Source organism: Dermacentor albipictus, chromosome 7 (genome assembly GCF_038994185.2).
Source record: "Dermacentor albipictus isolate Rhodes 1998 colony chromosome 7, USDA_Dalb.pri_finalv2, whole genome shotgun sequence".
Lineage (NCBI taxonomy): Eukaryota > Metazoa > Arthropoda > Arachnida > Ixodida > Ixodidae > Dermacentor > Dermacentor albipictus.
In genome coordinates, this window is record NC_091827.1 from 139286345 (window position 1) to 139313763 (window position 27419).

At 45.2% G+C, this 27419-nt stretch overlaps 1 protein-coding gene across 1 annotated transcript in view; it reads right to left on the minus strand.

The window, feature by feature from the left end:
- The window catches only part of Nt5a (5' nucleotidase A), a 93333-nt gene that overhangs the window by 47488 nt on the left and 18426 nt on the right, over positions 1-27419 (minus strand). Inside the window, exons 2-3 of the mRNA XM_065425399.2 lie at positions 17423-17566; positions 2368-2682 (exon numbers count right to left, since the gene is read on the minus strand). Coding sequence (XP_065281471.2) covers positions 2368-2682; positions 17423-17566 — 459 coding nt within the window. The remainder of the gene's footprint in view (positions 1-2367; positions 2683-17422; positions 17567-27419) is intronic.

The window sequence follows — 27419 nt, forward strand, 5'->3', positions numbered from 1 at the left end:
CTGTGGGGCCGCAGGTTTGTCTTACGAACTGATCATCAGGCTTTGGTGACACTGCTGTCCACAAATGGGGTTGGAAGACGCCCACTGCGTATTGAACGCTGGTGTGCTAGACTTTTGAGATACAACTTCACTGTGCAGTACACAAAGGGGAACACCAATGTCGTTGCGGATGCACTTTCTAGGTTACCTTTGACCTCTGCAGAGGACGAACCGGTGGAGGAAGTAGTTGCTGTGGTTTCCAGCATGATCACTAAGAGTGAGTTGCAAGCAGAAACAGCTGATGATTCATTATTAAATGAGGTGGCGCAGCATGTTACGTCCAGATGGCCGGAAAAGGGCTGTTTAGCTGGAAATTTAAGGTCCTTTTTTCGTATAAAAGAAGAGCTGTCGGTGATAGACGGGCTACTGTTTCGCGCGGAACGGGTCGTTCCCCCATCGACACTCACTTCCAGGCTGGTCATGATGGCACATGAATCACATCCAGGCATTGTAAGGACCAAACAACGGTTAAGGGAACAGTACTGGTGGCCCGGAATGGACAGGGATGTGGAATCGCTGGTTAGCAATTGTGCTATCTGCAAAGCATCAGATAAATCGGCAAAAACCGTAATTGCCCATTGGAGCCAGTAAAGTGGCCCGAGAAGCCGTGGGAAAAGCTGGGAATCGACATCGTTGGGCCGATGGAGCGAGCCCCTCCGGAGTGCAGGTTTGCAATCACTATTGTTGATTACCACAGCAAGTGGCCCGAGGTGGCATTTGTGTCCACAATCACTGCACAGGCAGTAGTGAAAGTGCTTTTGGAACTTTTTGCGAGAGAAGGGTACCCGAAAAGCATTGTGACTGACAATGGGCGTCAGTTTATGTCGACATGTTTTGAGCAGTTTTTACGAGATCGGGGAATCCAGCATTGTGTTGCAACATTGTATTACCCGCAATGCAATGGTCAGATTGAGAGGTTCAACCGCGTTCTCAAGGAATATATTCAGGTTGCGGCATTGGAACGAAGACCACTGAAGGAGGCAATCTGGGACTACCTGGGTGTTTACAGGGCCACCCCACATGCAACTACAGGAGCGTCACCGGCTTACCTACTGCATGGAAGAAGACCCAGAACAAGATTGGATGTTGTTGGCCTCCCAGAAAGGGAATTTTTCGAGGAGCCGCGTGCCGCCATGGAAAAGTTGAAACAGCGCGTTAAGGAGCAGCAACAACGAACAAAAAAGTACACCGATGAAAAACGAGGTGCCAGAGCGTCTACCATTGAGCCAGGAGATTTCGTAAAAATAAAGCAAGGCGGACCAAAGACGAAACACAGGTTTTCTTTGCCGATCCAGGTGAAGAGACGAGTGGGCACGAATTCGTTTTTGCTGGCAAATGGTACGAAATGGAACGCATCAAAACTAACAGTAATTGGTAAAGTTGGGACAGGACAGGCACTAGCTGACGCGGTTACAGCGCAACGCAGTGCGGCCTCGGGGTTTTCCTGCGACCTGGATCTTCACACAGGGAAGGTGGCGGAGCAAAATACCCCTACCGCCGTCGAGAATCAATCTGAAATGGTGCCATCAGAAGACGCCCAGGGAAGCGCCAGCCATTCTGACGGTGCACAGCCCACAGTAACGGAGTCTATCCTAGAGGTTCCCGATCAGCAAGACAATTCTCGATCGCAATTGGCCACAACCACAGCACCATCTCGCACCAGGCCGGAACGAACAAGAAGAGTGCCAGCACGATATCAAGACTACGAGCTTACCTGACAGTAAGAACGTCGTTCTTTTCATGTGATGTGAAATGAGTGCGCGAAAGTGGATTGATTTTATTTCCTTTCTTTTTTTGTTAATGAGGGGGAATGTGTTGTGTATAGGGGGCGCTGTCAATTATATAAAGTGTATATAAGCGATTGCCATGAGAATAAAGGCAGTTCCGTGGTTCCCCGTCAATGCATCGTCTTGTCTTATCAGTTGGCGCTTCGCGTCACAACAATAATATTTAAAGGATATGCAAAATGACAGCAAATTCAGGTACATGCAGAAAAATTTTTTGGAAAGGTGACCAATTTGGGCAAATCGGTAATAAATTCAACTGTAAGCTTTAGCACCACTACACACAGTAAAAAATAAGAACATGTACATAAAGAGAGGGGTGACATCTATCCATGCTGACTGTTAATTTGCTTATGGATAATGTTAGCCCCCAAAAATACCATTACAGGAGTGGTAATAAAGAACCTAAGAACTGTTCTAAGCAGAGTTTTCACTAAGTTTTAACACTGTGAGCAGTTGAAGGTGGGGGAAAGGGTGTGGAAAAAAAGAAGGGCAGCAAATGAAATGTTTTCTAATCCCTGTTTTAAGCAATGGTACTACGTACCTGAAAAGTAAGGGAGGCACTGGAGAAGAAAGCTGGCTTGTTGGCACCCACAATCACCAAGTCAAAGAGGTCACGCCACTGTGGGCCTAAAGCATGGGATGCAATGGCAAACGCAAGCAGAGGCTCTGATCCAGTCAGAAGGAAAGTGCGGGTGCCGGCCGCTCGCAGGCTCTGGATCCAAGCCTTCACCGACGGAGGGCACGGCCGGATCAGCACGTCGGGAGTCCGGAGCAAGGTCGTGGCTCGGGGCCCACCCGGGCGGTAGAAGTGGATAATTCCCTCGAAGAGGTCATGCCAGAGAGGCTCCAGTGAGGCCTGCAGGCAAAAGCATCACAGCATTCACTAGCATATCACTGCTTACTGCTATAAAATAGCACAACTAAGACATAGACTGAGGAAGGAAGGACACAGAAATGCAGCAATGGCGTAGAGGTAGAGCATCTGCCTTGCGTGCAAAAGGACCATGGTTCAAATCCCAGTGACACGCAATTTTTCACCAGATTAAAAAAATATATCTGCGTGTTGATGAAATTGCATAAACAGGCCTGGAGTGCGGCCTGATCCTCGTAACCAGAACTGGCAACGCACTTACTTACCAGAGCAGGATTTGACACTCTGGTGCAGTACTTGGCCACAACCTCCTAAATGAATACAACAAAAGACCGTATTCACACTGTCAATCAGGTGACAGAGAAATGTGCGGAAATGAACCAACCCTTATATATAGCTTTCATTGATTACAAGAAAGCGTTTGATTGGCAAGAGAAAGGAAGCGTAGCAGGGATCAAAAGAAAATTAGGTGGGCGGATGAGATTAAGAAGTTTGCAGCGACAACATGGCCACAATTGGCACATGACCGGAGCAGTATACGAGAGGCCTTTGCACTGCAGTGGGCGTAGCCAGGCTGATGAGGAAGCACATGGCACATGCACTATGTGTCGTGTCCTTCCTCAGTCCAGCTCCAACTTTACCTACATCGCCACAAGGCATTGTGCGGAGGGGAGGACATGGATCACATTATAGCACAAATAGCAATAGACTTGTACAAAATGCATAATAAAGAAGGAACAAAAATACGTAAATTATGTGATATTAATGCAAGAGGTATCTCAACGATGTCATTAATATAAATTAAGAACAACGGCCCTTGTGGTACACCAGACATCACAGTTACCACAGATGATTTTGAGCCAATCAGAACTATGCTTTGTTGGTGACCATTTAAATATCTTTTTATCCAGTTAATAAAATAACTTTAAGGCTTTTGTTTACAGAACGCGTTGCAAATTCTAATGGGTTGTATGATGATGATGATTATGTATGAGGTTTTATGGCGCAAGGGCCAGGTATGGCCAAAGAGCGCCATGTCTGTGGTAATGAGTTTGCTGTGTACTTATGATTACTATGAAGTTGGTGTGACGTGGCTGTAAAGAGGCCTTAAAATATACGCTCTAAAGTGCGTAAAATCTATATAATAAAATTATGGCGATGACGTATGACTTGTCCTATGAACATTTAGGTGCATTTAAAAGAATGGTACGATAGGTAAAATATATCAGTTTATAAGAAATGCTAGAGCACCACTGCCTGTTTAGAGCCCTTGAAACACAAGGGCCTGGAGACATGTGCTATGCAAAAATTTATCGCAGCGGCATCCTCTGGAGCGAGGATGCTCCACGAATTTAATGGGCTTATAATGTGCAGAACAACATCATTTAAGAAGTTGAGGACTGCCTTGGTGTTAAAGAGCGGTTCTTTACCGAGAAACATAGCCGGGTGTAGAGGGATGTAATAACGGTATGCAAGTGGAAAATGCTTCTTTCTTTCAGATTCCGCTTTCCGACACTTCATGAGGACGTGGAGGACGGCCAGCCTCTCACCACATCGACCACAGGTTGGCGGTCCATTTCCAGTAAGCAGAAAATTGTGGGTACCAAATGTGCGCCCTATTCTGAGGCGACAGAATAAGACATCTGTTCGCCGAGATTTTGTTGAAGATGGCCAAAAACCTAACTGTGGCTTTATAATGTGCAGTTTATTATTTGTTTCTGTGTTCCACATGCGCTGCCAGTGTTGTCGCAGTTTCCTTCTTAACAAAGACCTCAGATCTGTGACAGGGACAGCAGCCGTAGGAAAAGTGGTTAGGGATGTGAGTGATTTGGCCATTTTGTCAGCTAACACATTACCCTCGATGGCCCTATGGCCAGGCACCCAGCATATTACTACGTGTCTATGAGATAGATAAATATTTCATAAGAGCGAGCAAAGTTCAATGAAAACAGGATTTGTATGCTTTTGTAAAGAGTTCAGCGCTTTTACAAGGCTTAACAAGTATGTAAATACTATTGATGTGTCAAGTTTTAATTTATTTATATGTTTTACTGCAGACAGTACGGCATAGGTTTCTGCAGTGAAGATACTCGTTAAGGGGTTCAATACATCAGATTTAGAAAAAGAGGGACCAACAGCAGCATAAGATATACCAGAATGTGATTTTGATGCATCTGTGTAGAATTCGGAACAACAGTATTTCGATTGAAGCTCACGGAAATGCATAGCGATTTCGAGGTCAGGAGCATGCTTTGTGACCTCCACAAAGGATGCATCACAGTCTATCACCTGCCACTGCCAGGGCGGTACTAGCTTAGCTGGAGGCATTAAGTGATATTCGAGAACTGAAACATCTATTTCCATGCTAAGTTCTCTTGCACGCAATGCGAAAGGAAGTCTCATAGGGGGTGTATTATGAAAAAGTGTTTCACACGTCAAGTCGTTAACGGTTGTGAAACACGGATGTTCCTTATAAGAGCGAACTTTGAGAAAATACGTTAAGCTGATGTTTGTTCTCTGAAGATGGAGTGGCCATTCATCCGACTCTACACATAGACTTTCAACTGGGCTTGTCCTAAATGCGCCAGTGGCCAGACGGATACCAAGATGGTGAATGGGATCTAACATTTTAAGTGCGCTTGGTGCGGCAGAGTGATATACTATGGCACCATAATCTAACCGTCATCGAACTAGGCTCCTGTAAATATTCAACAAACAATTTCTGTCGCTACCCCACGTTGTGTGGGATAGGATTTTAAGTAAGTTCATTGTTCTAAGACATTTTTCTTTGAGATGTTTTATGTGAGGAATGAAAGTAAGCCTGGAGTCAAGTATAACACCAAGAAATTTGTGATCTTTGTTTACAGGAATTTCTTGTTCGCCCAGTTCTACGCAAGGATTTGGGACCAGGCCTCTCTTCCTTGTGAAGAGAACACATGAACTTTTGTGGGGGTGGACTTTAAATCCATTCTCGACTGCCCCCCTAGATATCTTGTTCAAACTCTGCTGTACTTGTCTTTCACACACTGCAAGGTTACAGGATTTAAAACCTATTTGTATGTCATCTACGTACACGGAATAAAATATAGCTGGTGGTAATGAAGCGCAGAGTGTGTTCATTTTAACTATAAAGAGCGTGCAGCTGAGCACACTTCCCTGGTGTACACCAGTCTCCTGTATAAATGGACGTGACAGTACATTCCCGACTTTCACGCTGAAGGTACGGTTCGACAGGTAACTTTCTATCAGTTTTAGCATATTGCCACGGATGCCCATTCTTGACAAGTCTCGCAAGATTCCGTACCGCCACGTTGTGTCATACGCCTTCTCCATATCGAGAAATATAGATAGGAAAAACTGTGTGTACGAAAGCGTCGCGAATATATCCTTCAATACGTACAAGATGATCGGTTGTAGACTGCCCTTCTCTAAAGCCACACTGATAGGGATCTAGCATTTTGCTCAGTTCAAGGAAGTGAATTAGTCGCCGATTAATAATTTTTTCAAATACCTTACAAAGGCAGCTTGTGAGGGCTATCGGGTGGTAACTTGCCACTGAGGAAGGGTCTTTGCCTTGTTTCAAAACAGGGACCACAATGGCTTGTTACCATGCGGTTGGATGGTAACCCACAGGCCAAATAGTGTTAAAAAGTATGAGTATTGTAACTTGCGTGTCATTGTGTAGGTTTTTGATCATTTCATACATTATTCTGTCCGATCCTGGTGCAGAGCTATCAAGGCAGCTCTCAACTCTGCAATACTAAAAGGATGGTTGTATGATTCATTCTGACGACATTTTCTGATTAAAGGCTTACATTCTTCTATTTGTTTGTGTTTGAGAAAGGATTGTGAATAATTTGTTGAACTTGACACATTCTCAAAATACTCCCCAAGTGAGTCTGCCTGGTCTTGCAGTGTATCGCCCTGTGTGTTTACCAGAAGGAGTGAATACGATTGCCGCCTTCTAATCCTAATAACCCTGTTCCAGGCTTTGGCCTCATCACTGAACGAGTTAATACTCGAAAGAAACTTGTGCCAAATTTCTCTTTTGGCCTGTCGGCGGGTTCGCCTGCCTTCGGACTTTACTTTTTTAAAGTTGATAAGATTCTCTGCAGTGGGAGAAGCGCGTAGCAACCCCCACGCCTTGTTCTGATTTTTACGGGCAATCCTACATTCGCTGTTCCACTACGGTACACGTGGTTTGCATGCCAAACCACTTACTTCGCGTATGCATTTTGATGCAGCATCTATTATGAATGCTGTAAGATAATCCACAGCAGCATCAATTTCTAAAGAAGACATGTCAGTCCATGAGATGCTGGTGAGAGTGCGAAATTTTTTCCAGTCGGCTGTCTCTATCTTCCACCTAGGAGCTTGTGGAGGATATTAGTTTTCTTTACATGTTCTTATCAGTATGGGGAAGTGGTCGCTCCTGTAAGGATTGTTTGTAACTTTCCATTCGAGTTCGGGCAGTATGGACAAGAAAACTATGCTGAGATCAATTGAAGAGAAGGTTTTGTTTGCAAGACAGTAATATGTGGCTCCCTTCTTATTCAGAAGGCACGCACCAGAAGAGAAAAGGAACTGTTCAACAAGACGACCTCACGCATCTATACGAGAGTCGCCCCACAGGTACCTAACTGTGCGCATTGAAGTCACCAAGAACAATGTAAGGTTCAGGCAATTCGTCTATAAAGGACTGAAATTCATGTTTGTTTAATTTGTAGTGTGGGGGTATAAAAGCGAGCAAATGGTGACGAGTTTATTTAGAAGAACAGCTCGAACCGCCACAGCTTCAAGGGGCGTTTGTAGCTGTAAACGCTGACGAGAAAGACTTTTATGAATAAAAATGGCAACACCGCCTGATGATACGACAGCACCATCACGATCTTTGCGGAACTTGACATGTGGTCAGAGAAAGTTTGTGTGTTGTGGTTTTAAGTGTGTTTTCTGTAGACACAGCACTTTTGGATTGTGTTTTTGGATAAGCTCTTGCATGTCATCAAGATTCCTAAGAAGACTCTTACGTTCCATTGAATAATTTGTGTTTTTATATTGAAAGTAAATAAGTGCTGTGTGTATGGAAACGGAGGTGGTGCCTTAGGTTACAGAGCTCTTTTGAGGCCCTGTAATGGGGGTTCTGCCCTTTCTGGAGCATTCGAGGGAGCCTCGCCGCTCCTTAGGCACTTGGTGCACCTTGAGGATGGGTGTAGTGCCCATTGCCTCACACGTGCTCTTGCGAGCGGGAAGTTACCAGCGAGGGTCCCGCCTTGGAGGGCAAGACCCCCGTGCCCACCAGCCCGGAGGTCAATGGGGCTCCCTGAGGGATTTGGCTGTGCCGGCTGTTGCCTGCGCTGGAAGGGGCCGGGGAGGTTGGGGCAGCCTCAGCTGCGCCCACCTTCGGGGTCAATGGCCCCATCTGCTGGGTTGACGGAGCAGCTAGCTAGCTGCAACCGCCGCGGAGGCAGATGGCGTAACTGCCGGCTCACGGCTTGTGGGTCGGACAGGTGCTGGAGGCCATTGTGACGCTGCCCGATGACGCGCCACTTCGGTAAAGCTGGCCTTAGGAAGGTATGCAACCTGCCTGCGTGCCTCTTTGAATGATATGTTTTCTTTTACTTTGATTGTGACTATTCCTTTTTCTTTCTTCCAAAACAGGCATGACCGCGAGTATGCGGCATGCTCGCCATCACAGTTCACGCAGCGTGGAGCGTTTTCGCACGTTTCAGAGGCATGGTCACGGGAACTACATTTTGCACATGTTTGCCGGCCTCCGCAGTTCTGGGAACTGTGGCTGAAACGCTGGCATTTGAAGCAGCGGAGAGGATTTGGAACATACGGCCTGACCCGTAGCATTACATAGCCAGCCTCTAGTGTCTCAGGCAGAATGCTTGAGGAGAAAGTCAGTAAAAGATGCTTGGTTTTTATCTCCTTGCAGTCGGGCCACAGCATGATTCTTTTAACATTGATCACGTTTTGCTCACTCCAGCCTTCCAACAGTTCAGCTTCTGTGAGCTCCATCAAATCGTCGTCAGAAACAACACCACGGCTGGTGTTCATAGTTCGGTGTGGGGTTACTGTTACGGGGATTTCCCCGAACGACTCAACTTTAGGAAGGTTTTCAAACTGTTTCGGATCGTAGAGTTCCAAAAGGACATCGCCACTAGCCAGTTTCAATGCTTTATAGCTTGTACCAAGAGTTTCAGTGAGATACTTCGACACGAGGAAAGGAGAAATCATTCTCATGGTCTTTTCAGGTTTGTTTGAATAAATTACATGGAATCGGGGAAAGTTTGGCGGTTTGTTTCCAAGAAATTCGAAAATATCTTTGGTGTGCCTTTGTTTCTGAGGGCGATTAGGTAGTCGGGGAAAAGAAGTGGCCATTAGAAGTATGGTGTTTTCGGCAGGGATGGCCACCGCCCACGATGGCGCCCCACCATGGGACGACGCAGGACGGAAATATTGAGTTCTGCGCACGCCAGTGGTACAACCCCGCTATAACCAAATACATATACCCAGGACTGGATATAGTGCGCAAGGTTAACCCTCGCTGCCTACGAGGCCGGAAGTAATACAAAAATAAAGAGAGGACAGGAAAGAATAAAAGTGAGAGAAAGGCGAAGATTTGAGGGAGAAAGAGAAAGGAAAAGGCAACTACCGATTTCTCCCGGGTGTGTCAGTTCGGGGGTGCCGTCTATGTGAAGCAGAGGCCAAAGAGGTGTGTTGCCTCTGCCGGGGGGCTACTTAAAGGTCCAAACACTCGGCATCGGCTCAACCCCCAGGATCCCCCTTTCCCCTGACACGGCTAAGCCGCGCACGGTTACATGTGGGAAGGTCCAACCGTTGTGTGCTCGGGTACGTGGTGTCGCAACACACCAAACGCCTGCTGATGCAGACGCCCCTGCAGGGAATAGGTTGTATGGTACGGTGTCGAAAGCCTCATAGAAATAGAGAAATACTGCATCATTGGGAAATTAGTGTCTAAGGAATGCGAAATGTAATGCTCAAATTCAGTTAACTACATAACAGATGAGCGTTCATGTCTAAAACCATGCTGGGATGATGATGTAATGAAGCTGGCCGAATCAAGGTATTTGACCATTTCACTGTAAATGATGTGCTCGAATTGCTTTTAACAAGATGGGCCTTTATGATTTTCAACAAGTTCTTTGTCCCTTGATTTTTGTACCAATATGACATGTGCAACTTTCCAGTCATGCGGAACAATTCCAGCATTAGGTGTGATTTCAAATATAGTGCTCAAATACTTTGCAATGGTACTATGAAAGTTTTTGAGAAAAACCGGCGATGATCCATCACAAGCAACTGCCCTATATATCCATCTGTTGTAGCAAGCAGCGAACACTACTAATGTCAACTATGCTAGGAGAATGCCAGCGAACTTGAGAGTAGGAAAAATCAAGAGGCAGACATAGACAAAGAGACAGGAAGGTGGCTGGACTAACAACTGAACTTTATTTATGAAAACAACGTCCCCCAAGTCCGTACTGAACATGTGCAGGCACACCCAAACAAACACAAAAACACGGTCACCACCTTATCTATACACGTCGACAGCTATCAAGAAATAAAAGCTCTTTCTTGGTTAGGAACACAGATGGCGCGCTTACACACTTTTCGGGGCCAAGTTTATAGATGCGATAGGCTTCAATCAGTTCTCTTTCCTGCTGAGTCTTAGCCTTCGCCAAGATTGAAGCGTCATTGAAGATAGGATTACAACCGCACTCCTTACAATGCAGCGGAAGATTACCTCCTGTGCCTGTGAGTATTAGATTTGCATGCTCACGCATGCGATCATTGACGCAGCGACCGGTTCCCCTCCCCCAGGTAAAAAAGTACAAAACAGGGCAACCGGGGGAGACCCTTGCTCTTGGATGCCGGACACCTGTACCGCCTGGACGGGATCACCTGCCGCAACCCGTGAATGACCTCGTTTGCCTGACCCACCCAGGCAACGAGGCAAGCCTATTTATCACTATTACTAAGAGGACGTCCCTCTGTGAGTGTTCGTTATTGCTGATAGCAATAAATGTTATTACAGTTGCCTTATTTGTTCAAACCTGATGTAGCCACAATTCCACCGCTATGGGTAGGGAGTTCCACAAAGCGACTGCGTGGGGCTAGGTCTGGAGCTCACCTTCAGCCCTAGCTGCACGCAGAGTGGAACCCCCACACAATATGGCATACCACAATGTTGAATTCCTCCCATTCTCGCTTCACTACACTGCAACATGCACTTTCTCTGGACTACTTGCACTCTTCCGGTCTGCCCGTTGGGATGCACACAAAGGCAGCGCTGAAACATTCCAATGGCCATAATGCTGTAGAAAAGACCACTTGGTTGTGCATTCCCCCCACTGCCACAGCTGTCACATTACAAGTACAAATAATCAACTTTCTGCTATCTTGTTTACGCATGTTTTATTGGAACGTTCCTCTCCCCTGTGTTTTTCTTAGCTTGTATTTCCCCCAGAGCCACAGAACATTTCAGGTGTCCACTAGGTAGTGAGACAGTTGTGATGCCCGCATCCCTGCATTTCCACCCTCCTTCTATCCTTAACAACTGCTACTATTAACAGTCAGCTTTAGGTGAAAACTATTCAGTTGTATAGCACAACTCTATAACACACGTCTGAGGCGACAGAATAAGACATCTGTTCGCCGAGATTTTGTTGAAGATGGCCAAAAACCTAACTGTGGCTTTATAATGTGCAGTTTATTATTTGTTTCTGCGTTCCACATGTGCTGCCAGCGTTGGGTAAGCTGCCTCTTTATTCTACCACTGTGGATGTAATGTTTAGCGGAGGGTTTGCTCTGGTGGTAAGACGCAGCTTAGAATGCGCATCAGCAATACCAGGTGCATGCAGAATGGCTGCACTAATGACACTAGCAAGAATCCTTTCACAGATGCCACTTGTAACCGAATTCATACAATTTCACATGAAACAGACATTAACATGTTCACGGCAGCAACACTTTTTGAAGTCGTCATTTTTGTGTGTGGTGACCCACCCGTGGGTAGCTTTTGGTATTCCTCTAATGCAACCCACCGGTGAGTAACCAGAGAGAGGTTCTCATTAGAAAACCCTCAAGGGGCAGAAAAATGGCTTGACAACACGCCAAATGTAAAGCAACAAACTTGTTTCCTCTTCTTTGATTTCTAGCAAAGAAATCACTTGCACATTGCAGCAAACCTTGCACAGCCCCACAGGGGGAATAAGCAATAGGGATCATAAGGCTCAAGCAAGAAATGGCCATGAAGATCATTATTTTAACCATAATGATTGCTTTCACTGAATATTTATTACCACGAACATTTCCAAGATATCGCCGTCCCCCCACAATATGATAGTGAATTATTGTAATTGTCACAAATAAGGAAGCATGCAGAAAAGGAGGTCATAATTCATTTAATTTTACTGATTTACTTTCAGGGCCATTACAGCATTACAGAAAGGAGTAGATGACAAAAAAAAATAAACCATAGTGAGAACAATAACAAGTAGTTCAACGAAGGTAACCAAGAAACCTTGTTGTTGCCATGCTCGGTTTGGTAGTGTGCACATTAGTTTGTAAGGCACTCGGCTATCTCTAAGGCAGAGTTGCAGAATTGGGGATGGCCTTTAATATATTGTCTGTGTACCCGTACTGGTATAGGCTATATTTTAGGCTGTCTATTTGTAGCACTGCATTTGGCAAGGGCCACAACTGATTTGGGAGCAGCATGACAAATCTTTTTGCTGTGTGGCTGATCTGAATATGGCCTATGATCACATTATGATTAAAAGGACTTCAATTATGACTCCATGACAACGATGTCAACTGGGTTCTACTACACTCTTCTTGTGTATGTGGTCAGACCAATGATGGTTTTTGCACACGAGAATCACCAATTCCGATTTCTGAGAGGGGCTCTCCTTAACTGTATGACTGGGCAAAGCAATAAATATCCATACATACATCACTCTTAAGTCAACTGGAGAGACTTGACAAATAGGCATTTGCCTGGCAGCAGAGAAAGGTCAGTTCTTACCAAGTGATAAAGATTGCCTTCTTGCGAATTTCATGCTTAAACTTCTGCGCCGGAGCATTATGTTATTTCACAGATTTCGAAGCTTTTCACCCCTTTGAGCCACTTCGTGCTAAAAAAAGGTTATCAGAGCTGATGAGGTTGTACATTTGGCACCTTCAGAATACAATATTGACACGTGTCCTTATCTTTATCGGGCGACCACATTTTGCCGCCTAACAAATGTTATCGCACAGCACGGGACGCGCCTGCATGTATCCGAAGTTTCTGGAAAGTTATCGATGCTTCTATCGCTGTCTGTTGTCGCCAAACCTTATGTTATCTGATTTTATCGCCTGACGCGAATGGTGTAGAACTTTGTGGAATTTAGTAAAGCAATGAAGGGGGCTAGTTGGTGAACGTTCATGGTTATATTGCGCTCAGTTTTACACAGACGATATTAAGGAAGGACAGGACGTGGGCGGACGTAGCGCAAACTACCAACTGTTTATTACTGTTAAATAACGCGCTTATATACAAGGAGATATGGCGGGGGGGGGGGGGGGGGTATAAAAGATATGGCAAGTTCACGGAATGTGATCACAGTTCGGGTCAGGCATACGTCGTTCACTGGCACCCGTTCACCCTGGCAAACTCGACCTCAGCTTTGATAAGCGCGATGGACGGAGTGCTTACGCACATTTCTTTTTCTTTAGCTATCGCAAGCGCCTCCCATATTTCTCGCTCCGTTTTTGTTTTTGATTTGCCAATGACTGTGGCGCTTTCTAGAAGCGGAGAGCATTTGCATTGTTTGCAATGTGCAGCCAGGTCGCTGGGTGCTGTCAGAAGCTGGCACGTGTATTTGTGCTCCCGTAACCTATCATTTAGACAACGTCCAGTTTGCCCGATGTATACTTTCCCGCAGTCTAGTGGGATTTGGTAAACAACTGAAGTTGCACATTCCACGTACTTTTTTACGTGCTTAGTCTGACAGATCATAGGACTAGGGTTTGCCTCTTTGGATCCTGCGTTCACCCTCTTGCACATGCCTTTTAGTTTTTGTGGAGCGGAGAACAGAACTTGAACGTCATGGCGTTGTGCTGTCTTTTTTATCCTATGTGACAAGCCATGAATGTAAGGCAACACCACACGTTTTTTCAATTTTTCTTTTTCCTGTGTTTTCTGCCTTTTCCTGTTGGTTCTGATTTCGGGCAACAAGTTTTCACAGATTTGCACCACCATGCTATTTGGGTACCCACTGTTTCTTAAGCGGCTTACTTGCAAATTTATGCTCTCCCTCACCGCATGGCGGCATGATTTTTCAATTGCTTGACTGATGCAAGCCTTGGCGATGCCTCTTTTTATGATTTTAGAATGGCATGAGTCATACCTCAGGATTTCTTTTTCTCCTCTAGTTTTGTAGTACCAGCAGATGTGGGAGCCACTGAGCCTAATATTTATGTCAAGGTACTGCAAACGACCTTCGGTGGGAGTCTCGTACGTGAACTCTAAACCTTCATGCGCTTTTTTGAACATACTGATGACAGTTTCTACACTAAATGGATCGGTTTGGCCTTCTTTCATGCACACCAAATAATCGTCAACATATCTGAAGCAGGTAGTTATGTTAGTATCTTCAAACAAGGTGGCAACAATGTGGCACTGTATCTACATGGTGCGTTCATCGAATATGGTGACAGTGTGTTTGAGCAGAAGGATGGCATCGCTATTGGTTCTTGTATAGCTCCCGTGCTTTCCAACTTATTTTTGAGTGTGGGAGACAGGAAACTTGCCACCTTGTTTGAAGAAACTAACATAACTACCTGCTTCAGATATGTTGACGATTATTTGGTGTGCATGAAAGAAGACCAAACCGATCCATTTAGTGTAGAAACTGTCATCAGTATGTTCAAAAAAGCGCATGAAGGTTTAGAGTTCACGTACGAGACTCCCACCGAAGGTCGTTTGCAGTACCTTGACATAAATATTAGGCTCAGTGGCTCCCACATCTGCTGGTACTACAAAACTAGAGGAGAAAAAGAAATCCTGAGGTATGACTCATGCCATTCTAAAATCATAAAAAGAGGCATCGCCAAGGCTTGCATCAGTCAAGCAATTGAAAAATCATGCCGCCATGCGGTGAGGGAGAGCATAAATTTGCAAGTAAGCCGCTTAAGAAACAGTGGGTACCCAAATAGCATGGTGGTGCAAATCTGTGAAAACTTGTTGCCCGAAATCAGAACCAACAGGAAAAGGCAGAAAACACAGGAAAAAGAAAAATTGAAAAAACGCGTGGTGTTGCCTTACATTCATGGCTTGTCACATAGGATAAAAAAGACAGCGCAATGCCATGACGTTCAAGTTCTGTTCTCCGCTCCACAAAAACTAAAAGGCATGTGCAAGAGGGTGAACGCAGGATCCAAAGAGGCAAACCCTAGTCCTATGGTCTGTCAGACTAAGCACGTAAAAAAGTACGTGGAATGTGCAACTTCAGTTGTTTACCAAATCCCACTAGACTGCGGGAAAGTATACATCGGGCAAACTGGACGTTGTCTAAATGATAGGTTACGGGAGCACAAATACACGTGCCAGCTTCTGACAGCACCCAGCAACCTGGCTGCACATTGCAAACAATGCAAATTCTCTCCGCTTCTAGAAAGCGCCACAGTCATTGGCAAATCAAAAACAAAAACGGAGCGAGAAATATGGGAGGCGCTTGCGATAGCTGAAGAAAAAGAAATGTGCGTAAGCACTCCGTCCATCGCGCTTATCAAAGCTGAGGTCGAGTTTGCCAGGGTGAACGGGTGCCAGTGAACGACGTATGCCTGACCCGAACTATGATCACATTCCGTGAACTTGTCATATCTTTTATACCCCCCCCCTCCCCCGCCATATCTCCTTGTATATAAGCGCGTTATTTAACAGTAATAAACAGTTGGTAGTTCGCGCTATGTCCGTCCACGTCCTGTCCTTCCTTAATATTGTCTGTGTAAAACTGAGCGCAATATAACCATGAACTTTGTGGAAGGCATGTGGGTCCCAACGATTAGTCTAGAACATTCGACGACTGCTGTATAAAAGCCGACACACTTGACCCGCTGATCAGATTTTCGACGATCGCTGACCGTGTTCGCCGCTATCGTTGTGCTATAAGTGTAGCCTCTTTTTGTGGGCACAAGTTCGCCCAATAAAAGTTAGTTTTGTCTTTCACAGTATTGCTACTGCGTTCTTCAATGTCACCACCCCGTGACAATATGATATTTATAGGTAATCTACTAGTAAGTCCCACACAGGTGCTGCTGAAATATCACGACGTCACAAGAAGTTAGCCCATCTATTGCCCTTGCATCTTTTTTCTTACTGAGGTTCCACTCGGAATGAGACTGTTCTGGTAGTATATCAACAGTGCAAGTTACCAGTTTGGCTTCATATGCATCGTTAGTGCTGCTTTCAAAGGCATTTCTGGGCTGCACACTACAAACAGACCTAGCCTAATGTGTTGTGCCAGGACTTGTTTACACAACAGTTACAGCTGCGCTAACATATGACAAGAAGCCAACAAACACTGACACCAACGAAATAGGGGACATTTATTTATTTATTTATTTCGTGTACCCTCAGGGCTATTGGCATTGGAGAGGGGAGTGGTTACAGGCATACAAAACAAGAAAAAATAGGAAATGTGATACAAGGAAGAGAAGTATTGCAATAAAAGTTAACAAGTGTGTCTACTTATACAATGTTAGCTAAGGCGTTCTTAAAAAGCTGGTAATCTTTGATGGTGGCTGTCATTGCGGGAAGGTGATTCCACTCTGCTGCTGTACGAGGTATAAATGACTGGAAGAAAGCGTTAGTTCTACAAAATGGGACACCGACCTTGTAGGCATGATCTAATCGAGATGATAGGTGACGTGGGGGAGGGATTAATTCGCTACGCAGGTGTGGATGATGAAACATCTTATGGAACAGACAGATACGAAACGCTTTGCAACGTGAGGCTAGGGATGGTAGATTAAGGCTTGATTTCATTGAAGATATGCTAGCGGTCCTGTTATAGTTGGAAAGAATGAAGCGAACCGAGTTATTTTGGACCATTTCTAGTGAATGTATTAGGTTTTCATGATGAGGGTCCCACATGGATGCGGCGTACTCTAGTTATTACTTGTGCTTAATAGATGAAATAAAGAAACGATAAATTAATGGAAATGAAAGTGGATCAAAAAACAACTTGCCGCAGGTGGGGACGGACCAAACCCACAACCTTCGGTCTCCACCTGCGGCAAGTTGTATTTTCATCTACTTTCATTTCCATTAATTAATCGTTTCTTTATTTCATTTATTAAGCCCATGTAATGCCCCCTATGTTGTCCTTAGCATCAGTGTTTATTGGCTTATTATGATATGACTAATAAAAAAAAAATTGGGCCCCTCGGTTAATCCCTCAGCTGCGCTAACAAAAATATATAGATTCTTAGCTGTGCTGCATATGTGGTAACGGCTGCATCTTTCAACATCCTGAATATTCTTAGACATGTTGCAGGTTATTAAAACAGTATTTTAAATAAAGGAAAATACAAGCACTGTGTTAATGGCCTCAAATAATTGGCTGGTGAGGAGATACTTTTCAACATCGACTGCCTCACTTAGTTCCTCCATTTTGACGACTACCCACCTCTCAGAGCTAGATGCACTCACCGCTGGCTTGGCACATGCAACCATATCAGCATACAAGGCTTCAGTTGGCACAGTGAAGTAGTCGGCAAAATTGTACCACTCATGCGATGGTCGCAGGTCTCTCCGAAACTCCAGCCCAGTGTACTCCTTTTGCAGTTGCTCTACCTGGAAATAGAAATTAGTCAGCCATTGCATTTGAAATCTCCCAGTAAAAGTGACTAAGCATGCAGCAACATAAGCTGCAACCATCATTTTCATTTATTTCCTGCTTCAAAGAGCAGTGGAGCTCGGGAAAAAAAGCCGTAGCCCCGAGGCCCACAAGGATCATTGACAATGACACCATGGAGCACGTGGTACAAAGATGAAATGCAGAAACATGATTCACGTTCTAGTAAGAAAACAGTACTTCTGCATTACTAAATGAAAAACACCAAGTAAGACAGCAGCAGGTACACACAAAACAAGAAATAGAATGCAAAATTAAGGGCTTGAAGAACAGAACTTTAGGAGAATATATGCAGGAACAACAACACTAATTTCATTGTAGCAAATACATTGGCTGTAACTTTAGGTAAAAAAGAAAAAAAAACAGTGACAAGGTTTTATATACACAAGCGTAAAAAACGGAGACAGTATACAAAAGTATAAAGAGACGCTCCCAACTCATGCTGCATTTAAATGCAGCCCGATTTGTTAGCACACATGATCAAGATATGATGTTTACTTACTGGAATAGTAAAAAGAAAAAACATTTTGAGCATAAATAATCATGATATGATGTTTACTTAAAGGAAGGCCCATTCTTTCAAAGGATACCTTGGGGAAAACTGGTGAGGCTCACTAACAAAGCCTGCACTTGACAAGTTTCACTAAGTCACCTAAAAAGTAATCCATATTAGCCTAACAATTTTACTGGCAGGTTGTTCTTTTAAAGACCCTTACTAAAAAGCACGTGGCACCATGTCAAAGGTCTTCAGAAAGGCACTGGATTTGTTTTTACAGCAGCTAAGCTGCAACTGCAGCGCTATGACTTGTGTTCTGTTTCCATGCTTCTCACTGGGCCACCGACAAGAACGGGAAGTCAATGCTAATTTTTCTGAGCAACATAATCTTGTTATCGTGAATACAAGTGTGACGGGAAGACAACGTGGCAAGTGGGAAACTGGCAATCAACCATTGATTACTCTCTGATGACTGAAGGAATTCATGATAAACTGAGAGAAATGGTCATTGACGAGGAAGGGTATAGCAGCATAGGGAGCAACCATAAACACATCATTTTCAAAACGGGATATGTAGCTATGTATGTAGGATATGGATAGATATAGGTAGAGGATAGGATAGATATGTAGGATATGGAGCAAGGAGTGCAAAATGGCCATTCAAAATTGGCAGTCCAAACAAATAACAAATATAGTCACAAGAGTCGAGGAAGAATTAGGCAAATGGCCAAGAAAAGTGTGGGAATATAGTGAGCTAAGTATAATAATGACAGAAATGCAGAAGGAGAAGCAACATGCTCGTTGGAAAGGAAAAAAGAAACCAAAAAGCTGGTGCAACAGGGTGATACGAGAAGTGATTGCCGAACGACAGAAAACATCCCGAGAGCACAGGCTGGCGAAGAGGGTGCAGTTGCCACAGGATGAAGTAACCAGTAAAAGGGAAATATATCGGTAGAAAACTATGTTTCAACTATTGGTTCAAGCAAAGATAAAATGTGAACGTTGTTTGTCAGAAATACATGAGAAAAAGAAGGCCACACCTAGAATCTTTTGGAACGACATAAAATTATTAGGCAGGAAGTCTGGAATGATACAAAAGATTCTAGGCGAAGATGGAAACAAACTGGAAGGGGACGCAGCATTGAATTACATCCGAAAAATAACAGCAGAATCTTTCCGAGGCAATGACGAGGTTGTATTTGAAGAAAAAAGAGCATGAAAAAGAAACAGATGAAAAAAAAGCTGGTGCTGACAACTTTCAAATGGAAGAAAGCCGAATAGAAAATTCCTAAGCCCACAGCCACAGGGCTAGACGAGGTTCCTGTTAGGCTGATTAATCAATTAGGACAAAAAATTACGGAAGCTCTGGTGAAAGCAGTGGAATAACTTTAAAAGATAGACGGATACCAGACAGTTGGCGACAAAGTAGAAAGATTTTAATTTATAAAGGTAAGGGGGAGAAAGATAGAATTCACTCGTATAGACCATGGACCATTACATTGGTAATGTACAGGTTAGCAATGCAGGCAATTACATTAAAGCTGCAAGCATGGGCAGAGAATAATGGAATTTTAGGAGAACTTCAGAATAGCCTCAGAATAGGTAGGTGCCTGGATGATAACTTGTTTGTCCTTACTCAGTGTATTGAAATATCCAGAGTGGAAAGGAGACCATTATATGTGACCTTTTTAGACATTACAGGAGCGTATGACAATGTAGACTGCAACATCTTGTGGGATATTCTGGAAGGGGAACGCTTAGGTGACAATTGCATACAGGTTTCAAGAGAGATCTACAGAAATTACCGTTTGCGCTGAATGGGAAGGGATGAGGAGCGAGAAGAAAGTTTATATCAAAAAGGGACTGAGGCAGGGGTGCCCTTTATCTCCATAGCTGTTTATGATGTATATGATGAGGATAGAAGGGGCGCTAGGAGCAAGTAATATAGGGTTTAATTTCTCATACAAACAGGCGGGTACAGTAGTAGAGCAGCAGCTTCCAGGTTTGTTTTATCTGGAAGACATTGTCTTGCTATCTAACAAGCAAAGTGGTTTGCAACATCTGGCTCTCGCCGATAGTATAGCCGATAGCCGATAGTATAGGGTAGGTTTCCACTGTAAAAATACTTGTGTATGGATTTAGTGCCCCGGATACTGAAAACGAAGGTCCCAGAGCTGCGTAGGAAACTCCTTTAGAGGACTTGGAAGCGTCTGTATAGTATTCTGTACAGGAGTACTTCGCCTGAAGTTCACAAAAATTGAATTGTATACGTGCTTCTGGCGCCCTCTTAGATATTTCTATGAAAGAGACGTAGCATTCAATGGTCTTCCATTCCCATGGTAGGAGCAGGCGAGTGGGTGCTATTAGGACATTCTCTGGGACTAAGGCACCTGTTTCGTCGGCCAGTGTTATCAAACAAAGGTTCAACGGAGCTCTAATAGCTGGGCGGTTACGAAATAATCTGGCTGTAGACACTTTACGAATAGATGAGTGACATGGATGCTGCACGTCTGGTTTAACCTTGAGAGCATAGGAAAAAGTTAATGAATAAAGGGAAAATCAGACATCTACCTGTTCATAGCCACTGCTACAAAGGAAACCCATATGGGTTCCTGGAAAGGATATGTTAAATATATGAAAAAGTTAAATATGTCCTTTGGAGATGTAATGACCATTCATTACACTCCACATACAGGCCTTCTATGGGACTTGTCCTAAAAGCACCTGTAGCCAGGCGTATACCCAAGTGGTGAATGGGATCTAGCATCTTTAAAGCACTTGGCGCAACAGAGCTATATACTATTGCTCCATAGTCAAGGCGAGACGGTATAAGACTTTTGTAGAGGCTCAAAAGGCATCTCCTGTCACTTCCCCAAGATGTGCGTGACAAGAGCTTTAGTAAATTAATTGTCTTCAGACATCACGCTCTCAGATACCTAAGGTGAGGGACAAATGTTAGTTTCGAGTCTAAGATGATTCCTAAAAGTTTATGTTCGTGGCTGACAGATAGCGGTTGTCCATTAAGATGGACAACAGGGTCAGGTAATATAACTCTCTTTTTAGAGAATAGAACGCATGTGCTTTTTTGGGGGTTTAACTTGAATCCATTCTCGTCAGCCCACTGAGATATTTTGTTTAGGCTAAGCTGTATATGTCGCTCAGAGATAGAAATATTGCATGATTTAAATCCTACCTGTATGTCATCCACATACATTGAATAAAACATTGTTCGTGGTATGAAGCTATAGAGGGAATTCAGATGAAGAGCGTGCAGCTCAGCACACCACCTTGTGGCACACCTGTTTCCTTCGTAAATTGACGAGATAGCACTTTACCAACCCTCACACGGAACGTACAATTAGAGAGGTAGCTTTGAATCAGGTTCAAGAGATTGCCTCTGACACCCATACAAGCCAGATCACGAAGAATTCCAAAACGCCAGGTTGTGTCATATGCCTTTTCCATATCTAAAAATACGGCTAATAAAAACTGCTTGTGCACGATGGCATCACGGATATTTGCCTCCATGCAGACAAGGTGATCTGTCGTACATCTACCCTCCCTAAAACCACACTGCAAGGGGTCTAGTATTTTGTTGCTTTCAAGATAATGAATTAGGCGTCTGTTTACCATTTCCTCAAAGAGTTTGCATAGGCAGCTTGTCAGGGCTATAGGCCTGTAGCTGTAGACCGAAGTTGGAACCTTGCCCTCTGAGAATAGGAATTACGACTGCTTGCTTCCAGGCAGATGGAATGTAACTAGCAGAGAATATGGAATTAAAGAGTGATAGTAGTGTTGGGTGTTTCGGCGTGTAGGTGTTCAATCATCTCATAAACTATTCGATCGCCTCCAGGAGCTGATTTATTGCAACAGTTCAGTGCAGCCTGAAATTCCACCATGTTAAATGGTCGGTTGTAAGGTTCACTTTTATTTCCTTTCTGGTTCAGAGGCTGTCGTTCCGCTTGTCGCTGATATCTTAGAAATGTATTTGAGTAATGGGATGAACTCGAGATGTACTGAAAATGTGCCCCAAGCAAATCAGCTTGGTCCTCAATAGTGTCTCCTTGTGTGTTTACTAAAGGTAGAGGATGACTTTTGCGGCCTTTTACTTTGTTGACCCTATTCCAGGCTTTCCGTTCGTCTGTATATGAATTGATGCTACTGATGTATTTTTGCCAACTTTTCCGTTTGGCCCGGCAGCGTGTTTTTCTACCTAGTGATTTTATTTTCTTGAAATTGATAAGATTCTCGGTAGTTGGAGATTTGCGAAGATGACTCCAAGCCTTATTTTGATTTTTACGAGCTTTTTCGCACTCCGCATTCCACCAGAGAACACGTCGTTTGAAGGGCAATCTATTTGACTCAGGGATACTAGTGACGCCGCATCAACAATAAATGCTGTCAGATATGCCACGGCGTCATCAATAAAAAGTGCAGAGATGTTTTCCCAAGTCATGTGGGTGAGTTCTTTATAACGTTTCCAGTCGGCTGACTCGACTTTCCAGTGGGGGACGCATGGAGAGCATTTATCACATTTTGTTGATTTTATAACAATTGGAAAATGGTTGCTCCCATATGGATTTTTAAGCACGTTCCACTCTAAATACGGTACGAGTGTACCAGATGCAATGCTTAAATCGATCTATGAAAATGTTTTGTTTGCCACACTATAGAATGTAGGCTCTTTATTATTTAGTAAGCATGCACCTATAGTGAAGAGGAAGCTTTCTACTAAGCATCGCCTGGTATCACAACGACAACCTCCCCAAAGGGTGTTGTGTGCATTAAAATCTCCGACAATAAAAGGTTCGGGCATTTATTTCATAAAGCTTTGGAATTCTGTTTTTGAAAGATCGTAGTTCGGGGGGATGTATAGTGAGGAAATTGTTACCAGTTTATTAAACAGTATCGCACGGACTGCGACTGCCTCTAGGTGTGTTTTAAGCTGTAATTGCTGGCAAGCAACTCCCTTATCTACAATTATTGCCACTCCGCCAGACGAGGCAAGGGCGTTGTTGCAGTCTTTTTCGGAAAGTGGCATACTGCCGGAGAAAGTTCGTGCGTGAAGGATTAGAATGCATTTCTTGGACACACAGCACCTTTTGATTGTACTTATTTAGGAGTTTCTTAATGTTGTCTAGGTTGTGGAGTAAACCTCTCACATTCCATTGTATTATCTGTGTATCCATAATGTATGTGTGTTGTGCTGTGTGTCTAAGAAATATAGATTATATTAGTTCACGAGACCTTTCCTGGCCCCATGATACGAGCTCTCTCTTTCCTCCCGACGCGCTCGAGGGAGCTGCGCCATTCCTTGGGTGTCTGAGACGCCGGATTTGTACTCGTATCCATCACCTCGTCTAAGGCAGTGGATAGTGCCCGCGGAGCGGGCACGTTCGCGGGGGTGTTGGGCCTATCTGCACGAGCAGTGGCCCTGGGTACAACAGGCCCGAGGGTCTGCTGTTCCTCCTTTGCGGGGGCTGGAACGGCGCTGGCTGTTCCAGCCAGGGGGGCTGATGGCGTGTCCGCCATCACACTCCGTGTGACTTGGGCGGCCGCCGAATGATGTAGCGCTGCCCCCTGGCACGCCACATCGGTGTAGGAAGGACTGGACTGATTTTGGAGAGAGAAATGCTTACGTGTCTCTTCTATGATTTGTTCCTCTTTTTTCCAAGAAGGGCACGATCGCGAGTAGGCGGGGTGATCTCCTTCACAGTTGGCACAGTGGTTTGTTGATGTACAGAAGTCAGAAGTGCGTTCAGAAGAACTACACTTGGCACAAGTAGCACTTCCTCTGCAGTTCTGCGACCCATGCCCAAAGCGCTGACACTTGAAGCAACGACACGGTTTTAGGATATACAGCCTGACGCGAAGCTTACAGTAACCGGTTTCTATTGTTTCAGGTAGGCTGCAGGTTCCGAAAGTAATGATTAGGTGTTTGGTAGGTACTTGGTTGTCATCTCCCCTCAATGTTATCCTTTGTACTTTGACTACGTTCTGGTCCTGCCATCCTTCAAGCAGTTCGCTTTCGCTCAGTTCGAGGGGGTCTTCTTCTGAGACGACCCCGCGCACTGTGTTCATGGATCTGTGTGGGCCCACAGAGACGGGAATTTCCCCAAATGCTACAACTTTCGGAGTTTGTCATACTGCACTTTGTCACGGAGTTCAAGAAGATCACCACTTCCTATCTTCGTTACTTTATAGCCTGGGCCAATTGCTTCAGTGAGAGATTTTGCTACAACAAATGGTGAGATCATTCTGACTGTTTTTTTATCGTGCTGACTAAGTACAACGTGGTACTTTGGAAAAGACTGTTTTGGCTGCATGAAAAACGTGAATGTTTCTATGGTGCGCCCCCTCTTCAGGGAGCAATCAGGTAGCAGAGGAAAGTCATTTGCCATATAGAGCAGGAAAATTCGGTGACGATGGTGGCCACCCGCCCACCACCAAGCCCAACAAGGGGACGCTACAAGATTGGGAGAATACTTGCAGACGCCAGCCATGGATCGCCGCTATAACCTAATATATATACCCAAGATTGGATATATTACACATGGTTAACCCTTGCCGCCAGGAAATACGGAAGTAATAAGAAGTGAAGACGAGACAGGAAAGATGGAAAAACGGGAGAGAAAGACGAAGATTGGAGAGGAGGACAGGAAAAGGCGACTGCCGATTTCCTCCAGGTGTGTCAGTCTGGAGGTGCCGTTTATGTGAAGCCAAGGCCGAAGAGGTGTGTTGCCTCCGCCAGGGGGCCTTAACGGTCCAATCACCCAGCATCGGCTCAACCTCCAGGATCCCCCTTGCCCCAGACATGGCTAAGCCGCGCACGGCTACACGTGGCAGGCTCCAACCCTCACGTGCTCTGGTACGTGGTGTCGCAACGCACCAAACGCCTGCTGACGAAGACGCCCCTGTGGGGGTCATGTATACTTTGTCTTAGAAGACTATGCCAGAACGTGGGTTGAGAACCGGGAGTCCACCCTGACAACATGGGTCCTGTTCCGTACTGGCTTCCTGCGGACATTTACAAGTGTCGTCTGCAAGAGCCACAGCTATGCTAGAAGCCCGAGTACAACTACCCAACGAGACCACAGCAATCTTCACTGAGGAGATGACGCGTCTGTTCTGGCACGCTGACCCGGAAATGCCAGAAGAAAAAAAAGTGCGCTTCATGATGCGAGGTGTAAAGGAAGAAATTTTCGCCAGACTGATCCGCAACCCACCAAAGACCGTAGCTAAGTTCTTGACAGAGGCAACAATGATTGAGAAAACTCTAGAAATGTGCACAAGGTAATAAGATCGCCAAGTGCTGATACTGCAGTGTGCCATCCAAGCACTGGGTGCCGGTGATCTCCAAGAGACCATCAGCGCCATTGTGCGCAAAGAACTGCGCAAGATGTTTCCTTCATTGCAACTCCAGGTATCCTCAGCCACTGACATCGTCAAGGACGAACTTCGACGGCCACTGGGCGTTACTGAAGTACAGCCCGAATCGTCGCTTCCTGTGCCGGAAGCGATGACCTACGCTGCCATCGCCCATCGTCAAGGTTCCCCTCCACGACCACGCCAGGGCCATGTAATGCCGCAATTCCATCGTTCACCATCACCGCCACCAGCATGCCCGCCCATCAACCAGCACAGCCACCCGAGGAAGACGGATATTTGGCGCATCACCCACCACTGCCTGCTCTGCTATCACTGCGGGGAAGCTGGACATGTCTACCACCAATGTCCATACCGCAAAAAGGGACGAGGGTTCGCCGTCAACGCTCTGCGCCCGCAACAAGGTGAACGCCCTCACGATATCGCCAACTACCTCGCCCTTACTCAGTGGAGCTGACAACTGTCCCATTCATCATCACCCGGAAGCTACCTGTCGCCGCAACGCCGTCCATACACTGGATGTCAAACTGATGAAGATCCTCCGCCGCTGAAGAGACTATCTCGACGACATAACAATATGCCGCTGTCCCGACGAAATCTGGAAGCAAAGAATACGCCGATGAATGACGACCTCACGACGCCAAATACCAGCCACACGTCAACACGATGCAGCAGTGACCCGATGCCAAGACCTAATTGTAACGTAAAAAAAAGAAGCACTGAACTCGATGTGCTTCTTGACGGCCATGCAGTCACTGCCTTAGTGGACACAGGGGCCGATTACTCCGTCATGAGTGGACACATCACCGCCCAGTTCAAAAAAGTTAAGGTTGCACGGGAAGGCACTCAAATTCAGACTGCTGGAGGACACCTCATTACACCAACTGGAATCTGCACGGCAAAAATTACCGCTCATGACTGGACTTACCCTGCCAGCTTCGTTATCCTCTAACAGTGTTCATGAAATATCATTCTGGGCATGGACTTCCTGAACTAACACGGCGCAATCATCGACCTGAAGTCGAAACCGATAATGCTGTCGGAAGATCAAGCGACACCGCCGGAGAGCTCTCGTAGTCACCACGCCTTGAGTATCCTAGACGATCAAGTGAGCATCCCGCCTTGCTCCAGCATTATTATTTCCGTCAGCACCGAAACAGCCGCTGATGTCGAAGGCATCATTGAGGGTGACCAACATCTACTACTCGACCGTGAAATTTTTGTCGCAAAAGGGATCGCTCGACTGCATGGAGGAAAAATGAAAGTGTTGCTGACAAACTTTAGCCAGGAGTTCAAGCACATCAACAAGGGCACGAGGATCGCATACATCGAGGAAATTCTGGAAACCAGCAATGTGTTTGTCCTCTCGGATTCTGCCGCATCTACCCTGATGACCGTAGTTCCCGAACCAGAGTTCGACATTAATCCAAGTCTCCCCACGCTTAAGCAACAACAGTTTGGAAGCATACTTCGACGATACAAAGAGTGCTTTTCGACGTCATCACGGATTCGACAAACACCAGTCGCACAGCATCGCACAATAACCGAAGAGTGGGCTTGACCACTCCGCCAGAGCCCTTATCGAGTTTCTACTCGAGAACGTGAAGCTATAAGGCACCTAGTCGACGAAATGCTGCGCGACGACATCATCCAGCTGTCAAAAAGCCTGTGGGCATCTCCTGTAGTCTTGGTGAAGAAAAAGGACGAAACCCTATGTTTCTGCGTCGATTATCGTCGTGTGAACAAAATCACGAAGAAGGACGTATGCCCCTTCCCACGGATAGACGATGCATTGGATCGGCTCTGCGACGGTAAATACTTCTTGTTGATGGATCTCAAATCTGGTTACTGGCAGATAGAAGTCAACGAGAGAGATCGCGAAAAGATCGTCTTCATCACGTCAGATGGCC